This window comes from Mustela putorius, unplaced genomic scaffold (genome assembly GCF_011764305.1).
Source record: "Mustela putorius furo isolate JIRA1106 unplaced genomic scaffold, ASM1176430v1.1 tig00000275_pilon_pilon_pilon, whole genome shotgun sequence".
Classification (NCBI taxonomy): Eukaryota; Metazoa; Chordata; class Mammalia; order Carnivora; family Mustelidae; genus Mustela; species Mustela putorius.
In genome coordinates, this window is record NW_025421341.1 from 2300933 (window position 1) to 2315243 (window position 14311).

Genomic DNA, 14311 nt, shown 5'->3' on the forward strand with positions numbered 1-14311 from the left:
CAATATTTTGTCTTCATAGGGTGGTTTTACTCAAAGCAGAAAAGAGAATTACATTATTTTTCCTCCTCATCTTTCTGAGTTTAGGAAGTGTCTTACTTCTATTACCATTCTATTTTTAAAGGTACAAAAACGTACCGGATTGAGGCTCAAGTACCCTTGATGTTTTAAGAGGACTGTCTTTACTTGGTTTTTTATAATTAGTGTATTCTGGCAATAGTAGTAGTTGAAAAAATGCTGAAAAACCTGGGGGTAATAAAGCTTACCTCTTGTCCTGTTGCAATAGCTGTTTGTACTTCCATCGTCCAAAAGGTTTGAGATACACAGAGTACGGTCTGTCCTGGCCAATCTCTCACCCAGTTAATTCGCATATCTTGTGTATAGGCGAGCATTGCAGCTCTGATTACCTAATTGGTAAGAAAAATGCAAAGGATCATTTTACAGTTTACTTGAGTGAGCTAAACAATGAACAGCTGACCTCCTAAACAGACTAACTCATACTGTTCAACTTTTTACATCTTAGTCAATTACAAGGACTCAAAGCAGTGGTTAGACAATTTAAATTCAAGTTTATCCATATACCTGTGACCGAAAAAATACATTACATAGCACTTTATTTTGTTGATACGTGATCAATCTATGTGCACCATATTACATCAAATATTCATTTGACAAGATGTAGCCACAGATATCTTAGATGCTTTTGGATTGATTAAGCACAAGCAGTTTTATTTTGAAATATAAATTTAAGTCATTCCAAATGAGATCTGTCAAATCCATCAAATAGATAATAATTTTCTTTGAACTGCATCAGATCCCCATTCAGCCATGGGCTGATGAACACACGCACACTGAGGCAAACCACACAATTCCTCTCAAGTTCGTTCCGTGTTTCCAGACCTCACTTCTTAATCTGTAGTTGGATGCCCGAGGTGATGATGACCAGCTCAGGTGTATAATTCATTTATGGAGAGCTAAGTACTAAGAAAGCCAAGAAGTCTTACTTATGCTCTTTACTGCATGTTTTATGTCAAATTCATGTACTTCTCCTCCATATGTTTTCAGTGGACTGACATATCCACTTTTTCCACCAGGCGTATTGAGAAACATTCTAATCGTTTCTGTGTATCGACCAAAAATAGTAATGTTGCCTGTGGGGTGAAACCCACCTTCATGCTTGATTTCAGAGAAAACTGTCAAAATTAGATTTTTCTGAGAAATACATAAAGGATGTATGAACCGTTCTGGATTTCTAGTCTAGCAAGATATTTATGGAGCTGAACAGAGATGAAGGGCAGTGTTGCTGTGGATAACAAAGAAAGTTTCAAAGGCTAGAAGGAGCCACAGAAAGGGGATGGGAGGCGCGCGGAGAATGGAAGGTGCTGTGCAGAAATGGCAAGGAGGGGTAAACACACGTTCTAGAACGGAAGTACCATAGGTAGATGGGAAGTGTGGAAAGAACAAGAGGAAGGCATTAAAATCTAAATCACAACTTCTACATAGTTGGATGAGGAGAAATATGATTGTGAAAAGTTGTACAATATTGTGTGTAAGATGTATTTATTTGCGCCATATAAAATATATGTATATATACATATATGAATTTATATATATTTTGGAAATAACATACACATGATAATCTAGTAAAATAAAGGGGCAAACATGCCAAGAACGTGACTTTTTAAATTAAAGTGACCCCAAATTCACTTAATTTAAGCATGCTTGAAAGAATGCAAATACATACAGTAAAACATAGTAACACACATATCTCTCTTTGTGGTACTTTATGCTGCAGTTGAGTAACATATTTCAGTAACACAAACTTATACATACACATTTAGGGATTATACTTCCTACATAATTCCTTTCTATCCCTCTAAACGCTCTGGAATAGCAACCAAAATAACTTTCCTAAGCGCTTTGATAAAAAATTTTAAAATAATAGTTGTAATAGTATTAGGCCTAAAAAATGAGTTATCACTGTGCACATCAATTAACAAACCATATAACCAAGACTGCTGGGTCGTGCTCAAAGTGGAATTCATCTACATTGCTTACAGCTGCGTGTACGGGAATCTTATTTATCAACATGTATCAAGGCCTATGAAGTCTCATCTCTTTGACTTAGTGGTCCCACAAATAAGAAGTTATCATAAGAAACAATTCAATCAAAGAAGCCAGTTGTATCCACGTGGATATTTAATGCACAATAGGGAGAAATGACTTTATATCTACTTAAAAACTATTATGCAGGCAGATATTAAAACTATACTTAAGAAGAGAAAGAAGCACTTAGACACATGATATCCACTGAACACTTAGATTCTTTTTTTTTTTTTTTTTTTTAAGAATTTGCTTCGCTTCTTTTATTTATTTGACAGAGATCACAAGTAGGCAGAGAGGTAGAGAGAGAGGAGGAAGCAGGCTCCCCGTGGAGGAGAGAGCCCAATGTGGGGCTCGATCCCAGGACCCTGGGACCATGACCTGAGCTAAAGGCAGAGGCTTTAACCCACTGAGCCACCCAGGTGCCCCTGAACACTTAGATTCTAATGAATTTTTTCAATAATGTGTGAGAGAATCTGAAAAATCAGTGAAAACTGTTGTTAAGACATCATACCATATTTCCTTCTCATTCCTGCTCTCAAGATTCCCAACTCAATCATGATTTTTATTCTCGCTGAAGAACTTGAATGTTAAGTCCACATTACAGGGAAAGAATGAATTTAAGTGCTCGACTAATCTATATTTCTTGCCATGACTTGAAATTTTCTACTAATAAAAATAATTATAAATGACTGAGTTGGTGTTTTATGAGACATGGAAAATATGAAGTGACTGTTAAAGAAAGTATTTGTGATTTTCTAACATTTTGGTACATATTTTGTATATATACAGGACAAAAAGATTCACTATAGAAACATACATGCAGGGAGACTGATGTGGAACTAAAGAGAGATGCATTCAAGGCAAGACTAAACATAGACTTTATACACCAAGGTGTGTTGGATTAATAATGAAAGAACCAGCATGTGGTTGCAAGAAATAATGGAACTTATGGCTAACAACTAAGTTTTCTGTAGTTTCAATGGTATTTTATCCCACTTTTCAAGTGAATTGCCATGAAATTAATTTCATAGACCATATCTCTGTCTTTAAGTTATCCATTACAATTGAACTGGCAATTCACGACTCAATTTCTGTCTAAAACAAAACAAAACAAAACAAAACAGCGCATTTATTAGTGATACACTTTTTACATAATCTCTACCAAAATGGGGCTCAAATCCAGGTCTCTGAGAGCCAGAGTCACATGCTTTGCCAACTGAGACGCAGGTTCCCCCAATGATACATTAATATTCCACATCTTTACTGGAAATAGTGATAAACACAGCGAAGTACCTTGTGGATGGATTTAATCATGACTCTCTCCAGCTCCACTAACCATTTCTCCACCTGGCCTCTGGCTTTGGCCGTTGAAATGGTCTCTGTGAGCTCCACAACCTCTCCTTCACTACTCTTCATGTGAGTGATGTCTAAAGTTTCTGTAAATTCTACTTTTGCAATTCCTTCAAAACATTTCTTCAAGTGAGGTTGCACCCTGTCGGGGGAAAAATGTTTAAGAGAATTAATCAAATTAAAGCAATTCCTTATCTGTCAGTGTTCTTTGTGTATCAATCTTCATTCACAACGTATAAATGTGCATTATGTGTTAGGCCCCTACTCGATGCTGTCAGAGATGAAACACTGAGGGGGAACAAAAGACATGATCCCTGCCTGTATGGATTACACAGTCCAGTAGGAGGTCATCATTAATTGAATAATCACAAAAAGATCTGCTAAACTATAATTATAATAAGAGCTACAGAGGAGACACCGTGAGGCTTTGTTTCCAACACAATGAATTAAAAGTTGTTAAAAGTAACGTAAGGAGCAAACCCGTCTTAACTAACAGATAACACACTAATTGGAAGAATCTTCAAATGCACAAAACTAACTTTTTCAACTGGGATCTTCATAGACTACTTACAAATTGTGAACTAGGTTTAGCACTTTACATGCTTCACAGTTTGCTAGATCAACTGCTTTGAAGGTTTTCAACTATAGTCATTGTAATAGAGATGGGAAGGGCTAAAGTCCTCATTTTTTGGCATGTTACCAGTAACCAGTTGCAGTCAATAGGCAATAAAGAGGCATAAAAATTCAGATGGAAATCTGAGCCTAAATTAATCTTTTTGTCTGGATTACTTATCTCCGACTTGGAAGGCACAAGGCACAAAACTAACGAATTTAATAAATATCCGTTCAGTTCCTGCTATAGACTAAATATACACATTCTTCTAAGGAATTGAGAATCAGCATTGGGGGAAAAAAAGTAAAAAATCTCTGCCATCACAGAGCTTATATTCTGCTAGGAGAAATCAGACAGTAAACAAGTAAGTACATTACCGAGTTTGCCAGATTATAAAAAGTAAGCTGAAGGAAAAGAGGGCAGAGGAGATAGTCCGGGCAAGGCGGCTGGGAAGGCCGGCACGGTTGCCATTTTAAATTCAGTGTCAGGGGAAGCCTTCCTGAGGGGCAGACATTTGAGCACGTTTCCACAAAAATCTACGGGAGGTAAAAGAATTCATGGATATTGAGATAAAGAGTATCTTATGCAAAGAGGACAGTACGCCGAGAGAGGAGGCTGCCTCCTCTCTTATAGTGGAATTGGAAGGACTGTAACAGAATGAACAAGAAAACTAGTGGGAGATACCCAGGAAGGATAATGCGGGACCCCCTGTGTGGGTCACTGCAAGCCTCTAGAAGAGTGAAGTGTTCTGAAAAACCTGTAAGAGAAAATAAAGTATGAAATCCTCCCCAACTTGTATCACATGTGGAAAAATATCCCTCAATGATATTATGTTTGTAATAATTACACTGGTTACTGATAACATTTAGAATATTCTTGAACATAATTATATACATTTAGATTTTACCTTATTTTAAAAATTAATTTAAACAGATAAACACATAGCCATGTGTTTACATATATTACATTTATATATATTACACATGGCCATGTATAATATGAGTTACTTACCTAGTGGGATCTTTAGTCTCAGACAGTATCTCAAGAAGTTCATCATTAGACAAGAAAAAGAATCTGGGGAAGAAGAGACGTTTCTTTTCCAAATATTCATTAAGTCCTTTAAGAATGAGTTCCAAAAGTTCATTTGATTTTTTCAGCCTTTCCAGCATTCTCTCAATAGTTACAACTTGTAGAACATGTTTGTCCTAAAAATGAAAAACACCCAACTCAAAAATATTAGGTACCAGCTTTCTTTGTATTCATATTACACAACTAGGAGATTACATGTTTTTAATTGAACAAAGGTTAACCGAAATTTAAAGCGAATATTTTTTTAAAATAGTCCTGCATAATCTAGGTCTAACTAGCCTCTTAAATTAGTAAGAGTCATGTTGACTTGAACCATAACAATAATGCTCGTTTCTCATTCGAAGTTGGAAAGCGTGAGAAGCAGAAAATGAGTATGAAAGAGAGGAGAGAAGACAAGAGGGGAAGGGGGCAGGGGGGGCAGGGGGGGCAGGGGGGGCAGGGAAGGAAGTGAGAAGGAGGGTGAGCGGGAGGGCAAGCACCCCCAGCAGGCCTGGGGCAAGAACAGCGAACTCACAGGAAGGATGATGGGAGAAACGACTGTAGGACTTGTGTTGGCCTTTTACTCTTGGAGAAGAAGCATTTAAAAAATGATAAATCATCATCATTTCAGATGTTATTATTATCAGTAATAAAACAATACAAACCCTGTTTTACAACTGTAGATAAAACTGTAAGCGTTTGGGGGTGAAGAAAGGAGTTTCTGATAAAAATCTTACACTACGGTGAAATGTATTGGGCACGACACAGTAATACTGCCCGCTGAAGCACTCAAGTTCCAGGTATGGTCTTCCCGAACTCTCCGGAAGCCAAGACTGCTCTACTGTGAAGGCCTGGATTTCTGAACACTTCGTCACAGAAAAGTACCACTGTGAGCTGTTTGGTTTAACATTATTCAAACATGGTCAAGTTTTTAAAAGAGTTTCTTTTATGCCGTGGGACACAAGATGAGACTTCTAACCAAGAGGTAGTCTTAAGAATTGATATTTTTAAAAAGTAAATAGTTTCTTGATTTATAAAACATCCATATAAAAAAACCACTGGGTTTATGAAAATCTTTAGAAACAGATTTTTAAAATATAATCTAGATATCATTGAAATAAAATTCTTTTTACTTCTTTTGATGTCATCTAGGTCTAGTCTTGGTCTTTTAACTCCAAGCTCAGTGATCACCACTGACACCAACGACAAATAAGAAAAGTTCTTTTCTAAGTAAGCACCAATATGTTAGGAAGAGGTGCTAAAACACATTGGAAATACTGATCACCAGGCCAAATAATAGTGAGAAGATACTAGTATATTTATTAATATATGTAACAGGGCACTGTAGAAAATTTCTAGATGTTAAGAGAATGTTGTTAAAAAATTAAACATGGAATTTCAAGATTACTGATTTAGCTTACTTGTGGCACTCAGCCATGACTAAGAGATCAAAAATGTCAGCTGTAAATTGTTCTATACAGAAATTTTATACTTCTGCATGACTCTCTAAAATGTTTTTGTTAATGTACTTGGAATGTGGCTAAAAAGGGAAGATACATGTTCCTGCTTGTTTTGATTTTTATTTGATTTGATTTTGATTTTTTATTTTATTTTTTTAAAGATTTTATTTATTTATTAGACAGAGATCACAAGTAGGCAGAGAGGCAGGGAGAGAGAGGGGGGGGAAGCAGGCTCCCTGCTGAGCAGGGCGAGATCCCAGGACCCTGAGATCATGATCTGAGCTGAAAGCAGAGGCTTTAACCCACTGAGCCACCCAGGTGTCCCTTGGTTTATTTGTTTGTTTTTCAGCGTAACAGTATTCATTGTTTTTGCACCACACCCAGTGCTCCATGCAATCGGTGCCCTCTCTAATACCCACCACCTGGTTCCCCCGACCTCCCACCCCCCACCCCTTCAAAACGCTCAGATTGTTTTTCAGAGTCCATAGTCTCTCATGGTTCACCTCCCCTTCCAATTTCCCTCAACTCCCTTCTCCTCTCTAACTCCCCGGTGCCCCTTGTTTTGAATTTTAACAGTGTAACTTGGAAACACAGCAATTTAATCAAATAATATAATTATCATTAATACCTGTTTTCTCAATAAAACAGGTTCCTATGAAATATATAACAGATCATTCTATTCTCTTTAAAGAGATAATTTTAAAACGACATTTTCTTTCCTAACAGTTTTATGTTTAAACAGCATTTTTAAAAACGCATGTAAAAAGAAGCATGACAAAGACTCAGATCATAATTTAAATGTGCAATTCATCCAATCAAGAAAGCATAGAGGAGTACTCTGGTACTCCTAAAAACGAAAACCAAAATGATGTTCTCAGAGTGCCACCTTCTGGTAACATGTGCCTTTCCTTGTTGGAAACAAAACAAAACAAACAAAGAGCTGAACGGTTGCTAGTAAATGTGAAAAACTCCTCTCACAAATTAACAACATTTGTTTCATTCTCAGCCAAAGACCTTATTGCAATATTGCTATCTTGGATCTTAGGTTTGAAAGCTAAAGAAAAATTCCACTATTTAAAACAACAGGTCATATTTCTTTCCCCAAATCTTACAATTACAGAAGAAATACCTCTGGAAGCACTTAACGTTTAAGTAAAAAATTTTTATTGGATTCCTGAGGTCAAACCTACTTAGATTAGCTCAATGAGAAAAAACCGTGGGAGCTCTGTATGAGCAATGGCAATAATCTCTGTACCTTTGTGTGTGGACTTCAAAAATAATCAGCTCATGACTGGAAACTAAAGAACCTTCACTTCCTTCCTGTGAGAAGGGGACCATAACAAAGGCTGCATCAGCTGAAGGACAGCGCAGACCTGGTTCCTACATCCCAAGGCTACTTATCAGCTGTGTGGCCTTGGGTGACTTACCTCACCAGAATCTGTTTTCTTATCTCTAAAATGGGAATAAGAGCACTCTTCCACAGCTGTTACAAGGACCAAACTACAGAAAATACTGGAAGCCCCTAATATGGCATGAGCATAGGAATCACATGGACATGGAACCACCTTTATTTTCTCTTCCATCACTGTCTGTTGAAGAGACAGACAGACAGACGGATGCTACTGGGGGTGGGGCGGGTGGATGGAAGGAAGGAGTTACTCCGCTCCCGCAGTTTCATGGAGTTAAAGGGAACAGTTTATAATCTGCCACTCTTCAGGAAAGCTATTCATCATTGTAAAATGAAACTGGCTTTAAGTCCCTTTAAGTTGTGCCAAAAATCTAGCTCCGCAGTAGGCATTTGCTGACACGCGAGCAAACACGGATGAGGCGAGCCTGTAGACACACAGAGCAACTCAAGGGAAGTAGAGGCCTCCGTGGGGCACCAGGATGGAGCTTACTAGCTGTGTTCTCAGGACATAACAGTAAGACGTTCTAATAGGAAGCTACTAGAAATTTGAAACTTTGTATGACTCCCTTGACACTTTCATTACTCTCTGTCTCCTGGAGGGGAAGAAAAAGAATGATTGACTGTCGTATATATTTTTGTTGTTGTTAAAGGAATAATTTTACAAACGTACGGGTCTTCTTCTGCTTCACAAGTATCACTACTCTCAGCAGCTCAAGGGACAATCCACTGGGTGATTTACATACTTATAAGATACTCATTAAACCTTTTAAATACTAGGAGACAAAATGTGGATTCACATTGTTTATATGAACCAGAATTTAAAACTCAACTTATTTCTCCCAGCTAAAAGTTTGGACCTTGGGGTACAGTGTCTTGCGTATCTTTCAGGTTTCTTCCAAGGCTTCTGGCAAGGGAGGCTCAGTGATAGGGGGGCCAGACTACCTGGGGTCGATCCAAGCAACCCAAATGTCCCCATTTCCAGTTCTCATCATCCTACTCTTTCTCGGTAAGTGATCTCTTTTACATAATAGATCTGGCAAGCCTACAAATTAAATTACATTGTAATTCGCCAACCCACTGAATCAGACTCTATCACTCATTTTTGGCTACATCAAACGTGTAGCTGGGCAAAATAAGAGGCTCTTTGAGGGCAGTCACCGTAGCTCCTTAGTCTTCTGACTACGCCTTGAGTAGAGCTTCAAATTCTGAGTTAAGCCAAATCATTCTTTAATTTCTCCAGTGCTTTGAAAAGAATTCAGCCCATCTCATATATTTTTTTTTTCTCAAATTCCTACCAAACTGACTGATTCCAGCAGCCACCTGGTCCACCAGAGCGTTACCTATAAAACAGACTTCATTCCAGGAGACCAAGAGCATAATTCAAGTGATTTCTGTACTGCATGCCAGGTAGTTCCAGGGTTCCATCTTCAAATGATAACTACATTCTCACCATCCTCAACTAGGCCATATAAACCATCTAGGCCATATAAACTAGGCCATATAAGCAATCCTAGTTCCATCTTTGAGGTGTTCATACATTTAAGGCAAAATAGAATCCTTCTAGGTACATTAAGCAAAAAAAAAAAAAAAAAAAAAAAAAAAAAAGAAAAAAAAGACACTTAACATAGGGAAAGAAGTGATGAAGTGATTACAAAATCATTAGAAAGTCTGAGGGAGCATGCTCCGAGCTCTGCCCCTGCCCTAATCAGGACAAAAGGATACCAGCAATGGCACTACTGCATTTGAGGACTCACTATGGTGGCTGTGAATCCAGGGCTTAGAAAGCCACCATCAGCACTGCCTCTAAACACCTATAAAACTGATGACCAGACACTGAATTCTTGCTGGAAAAGAAGAAAAAAAAAGAAGTCATGTGCTCACGATCTTGCCTGACAGCAGAAATAGCTAAAATGTCAACAAGATGTCTGCTGTTTCACATATGCTTTCCAAATCCCAAGTGAGTGTTTATATCTGTCTACATCTCATTCACTGCCCCAAACTAGATGCTAGAGAGTCTGAGGAAGGTGGTTTTTAGCCTTCCAGCTCACTAGAAAGGAGGGAGATGGGGTGGTGCGAAGTGATCGTATTTACTACAGCAAAGAGAAAGGAAGAAAACCAGAATTGACTCCTAAGTTTTTCGCCTGAGCAACCAGGGGAACGGTATTTATGTGCACTAAGAGGAAAAGTTTTGGGGAGAAGCTCAAGAGTGCTTTCTGCCCATATGGACGACAAATAAAGACTTGTAAAGGTCAGAAGTCAAGCTTGGGAGTGAGCACAGTATACGTGAAGAAAGATTATCCACTTCGTTCACCTCCAAATAGGAGGCAGTTAACTGGCTTCCATTCCTGACTCCAAGAGAATCTCTTGAAATGTTTTCAAGTGTCTGCAAAGAGAGGAAGCGACATCTACCTCAACTGAAAGTCTGCTCCAGTGCGACCGGAGCAGGAAAAGAACCGCGGGAGATGTTGTGGTAGAAGGACCAGGTGAAGGGGAGGCACAGACCATGTGCTCACGGCTACCACGAGGTACTGAAGGCAGATCCCATCTTTCTGCAAGCCCCAGATGAATTTAAGGGCAACCGACTTAGAAATACACACTCACGGAACACCTGGGGCCGTAGCCACCACTGGAAAGTCAGGTTGAAGGTGCAGCCAAATAGCTCAGAGGATGCTCAAGCCTGGGAGAGATGCTCAAGATAGAATCTGTACCCAGACAGAGCTCGTCGGGAGCTTCACCCATCCATACTGAGTCAATCAGCGAACGCCGCATGTCCACAATGTATCAAAAAGCTAGACCAGTTGGGGTAACCAAAAGTAAAGGTACGATGAGTGCCCAGACCACACTGACAGGAGGCTGGCCACCTTCTGACCACCAACGAAAAGGGCAGCCGGTTTGGCTGGTCAGTGATACCAGTAAATGCTCTCTTTCTCCCCCTCTTTCCGATCTCTCTCCCCGCCTTACTTCTTTCCCTTTGTCCCAGCGCCGCGCAATAAGCCCAGGAAGGAGAGAAGTAGTGTGGAAGGGCGACCCCCCACATCTCTCCTACGTACGGGAGCCTCCGCTTTACCTGCCCTGCGCAAAGGAGACGAACTCTGGGTAGAACGTGAAACTGAGGTTTTGCAGCAGGTATAGCTAACTCTTCATAGGCAAAACTCTCGTAATAGTGATTGAAAAATTCTGGAATTAGATTGAGAGGTCAATAATGGAGCCTCTCCTAGTGAGACAGGATCTTTGGCAGCAGGCTTCAAGACATGGAATTATCTTCCACATTCTTTATTTAACCTCCAAGTCTTTTCTCTTGCCTAGCTCTAAAAGAACATTTCTTAGGAATCCTTCACATGGAAAGTGATGGTTTTTTGTATCAAACACTTAATCCAATGATGTCTCTACTACACAGGTCATCTCATTAGCCTTTCTGAGAAAATATGGACTAAGATTTATTTTCAAAGCTTTGGAGAGTATGGACAAAAGCTGTCCTGAATACTAATATGTGGAGAAAAAGAAAATGTAAAGACAGTTCAGGAAGACAATCAGGTATTACAGCATGAGTAAAGAAGTGTCACCCAAAGGAAACTGCTTATTTCGCAATAAGAGTAAGCAATATTTGTTCTGTTTTGTCTGTTTTTCTTTTAATATACAGAGTTTTATTAGTTTCAGGTGTGCTTGTTTGTTTTTTGAGGTTTATTTATTTTAGAGAGGGGACAAAGGGGCAGAGGGAGAGGGAGAGAGAATCTTTACAGAGACTACACAATGATCATGGAACCCAAAGTGGGGCTCAATCCCATAACCCTGAGATCATGACCTGAGCTGAAACCAAGAGTCAGACGCTCAACCGACTCTGCCCCCCAGGTGCCCGTGTTTGTTTTTTAATTCAGCAGTTTGACAGAAATGAAGATCTGTTTCCTTAATTTACTAGTTCAGCATAGCTGCCCTTTTTCTAGGTACTAAAATAACTATAAAATTTCCTTAGCAAAATGGGGTTTTGAAAAGTATTTTGATCAAATACCCAAAAAAAGAATGTTTTTTTTTTTTTTTTTTAATTTTCTTAACTAGGAAAATACAAGCATCTACTGTTTGCTTTTTTTGGGCAACCAAAAAAATTCTACTTGATCCTTTTTCCGGTGAAAATGTATATATGCTGTAAGGGTTGTGCCCTTTTGCAAGGAAATGACATATGAAAGGCTAAACTTTTAAAATAAATTAAAGATGATTAAATGTATTACAAAGTGACTCACCAAAGGTCCTTTAAATATAACATTCCAGTGTGATTAATTTTATAAAAATTTGGTTTATATGGAGTTGTGTTTCAAGTATTACTGTATAAAATGAAGTAAACATTAAATCCATGTCTATCTTTTATTTTTCCTAGCAAATCATATAGCTGGTGTTGATATAGTATTATCCACATTTAGGGTTATAGTCACAACTTGCAAAGTTTAAATAATAAAAATATGTGTATTTCTATTTTTAAGGTAGGAAAATATTAAGATAATACTCATCCTACCGTCCAATATTGTATTTGATCAAAAGACCAATGGAGAAATTTACATTCATTTAATGAATATAATTTAATAACTAAGATTTCTTCTATTTTAATGTTAACTTCCTAGTAACATACAAAACCATGCCTGTAAAGCATTCAACAAAAAAAAAGGTATCTTTTTCAGGTTTCTAGTTTGGGAAACAAATTCCATCCTTGAATTGTCAGTTCAGTATTTGTGTTTTGATCGATTGCGTTTTGTTCGTGTTTACTGGTCTCTTTACATTTATCTTTACAACTCATTTTTTTAAAGATACCTAAAGAGAACTTATTGATGGAGTGACATGCTGGCAGGTTTCCACGATAGTGCAGTTTCAGCGGTGGTTCCGCTCATAACAAGGGGCCATAGACTAGAGAGGACGTCAAGTGCTGTGGACCAGTGTCTTCTTGCCAGAGCATCCTGGAGGAACCACTAATAGAACCACAGGTCATTAAATAATGCAAACTACTTTGAACCTCAAGAAGCAGTCAGGACAAAATATCTACTCAGTTTATATTTCTTCCTCTTAGGATTCTAAAATAATATCTGAAAGAGGAACGTATGTGGGGGGAAAGAAAATGACTTATTTGGATTATTTCAAAAACAAAAATCTTGTCACTTCAACCAAATAATTACATTCTCAGAGATTTTCACCTACTTGCATAACACTTTTCATTATATCTCTCCACGTTTTATCCACAGTTGTAAATCGTCTTCCTTCCTCAGGCATTTGAGACATAATGTCTGGAGAACTGAAAATGGGCTCCAAATACAGCCATGTGGCTTGGACCTTGAGCCATTCATCCAGAATTTCCTGAAGGAGCAGGAGCTTGCTCTCCCATTCTCTGAGAAGCAAAACACAATGGTTCAACAGAAAATCAAGCAACGTTTCAGATGACAAAACTCAACATGATCCCTGGAATTGTCAGTCCCGTATGCAGCGCTGCTGTTCCTGCTTTTGACAATAAATCACTAAATTTGTTCTACAAGGTCTGTTTAGCACCCACATTTATGTCTATATGGATACACATGTTCAGATATACCTATCTACAAATGGGCTGGATTCTGTATATGCCACAGCACTGAACCTTTCTGCAAATCAATTCCATGGCTAGGGGGTACAAACTGAGAAGTGAGATTCTGGAGACAGTAATGCTGTTCTTAGTGAAGGACACTCTGAACTTCGTAGGAAAAGTAGTTACATCCAAGATTCATTTCCTTTAACGTTCTTCTTTTTTTTTTAAATTTGGGCCTATAAAGGCTTTATTTCCAGAACACAATATTTCAATTCAGAAGATCTAAGTGGCATTTAAAGAAAAATCTGCATAATCTAAAGTATAATACTGTGTCATTCATGAGAAGGAAGCATTTTTAATCTACAATAGTGATCAGTTCATTTCTAAATATGGAGAACAAAAATAACGACAAGATGTCCTCAAGAATAAATATTATAATTACACTCTAAACTTATGTTTTTTAAAACTTACTATTTTATCAGCACAAGTGTAAGGTCTCTGTACGTATTTGCTCCCTCCTCACCATAATCCATAAGGCCTAGTGTATCTGTTTACCAGTGGGGAGACAAGGCACATAGAAATACCCGGTTGAGGTCCACCCACTAATAAATGATAGAGCCAGATTTGAACCCAGATCGCTGCAGCCACTATGCTACAAGAGTCTACATAGCCATTCAGAAGGACGATCGGTCAGCGGCAACAGACCTTACAGATGGGATAGCTTTATGTGTAGTTTAATACATTACGCACCATTTATAATTAGTGACCTGCAA

General features: G+C 38.3%; 1 protein-coding gene across 1 annotated transcript in view; it reads right to left on the reverse strand.

The window, feature by feature from the left end:
• DNAH7 (dynein axonemal heavy chain 7) overlaps window positions 1-14311 on the reverse strand; it is a 254346-nt gene that overhangs the window by 167546 nt on the left and 72489 nt on the right. Inside the window, 4 exon segments of the mRNA XM_045078496.1 lie at window positions 264-404; window positions 3397-3595; window positions 5078-5271; window positions 13181-13367. Of these exon segments, the coding sequence (XP_044934431.1) occupies window positions 264-404; window positions 3397-3595; window positions 5078-5271; window positions 13181-13367 (721 nt within the window).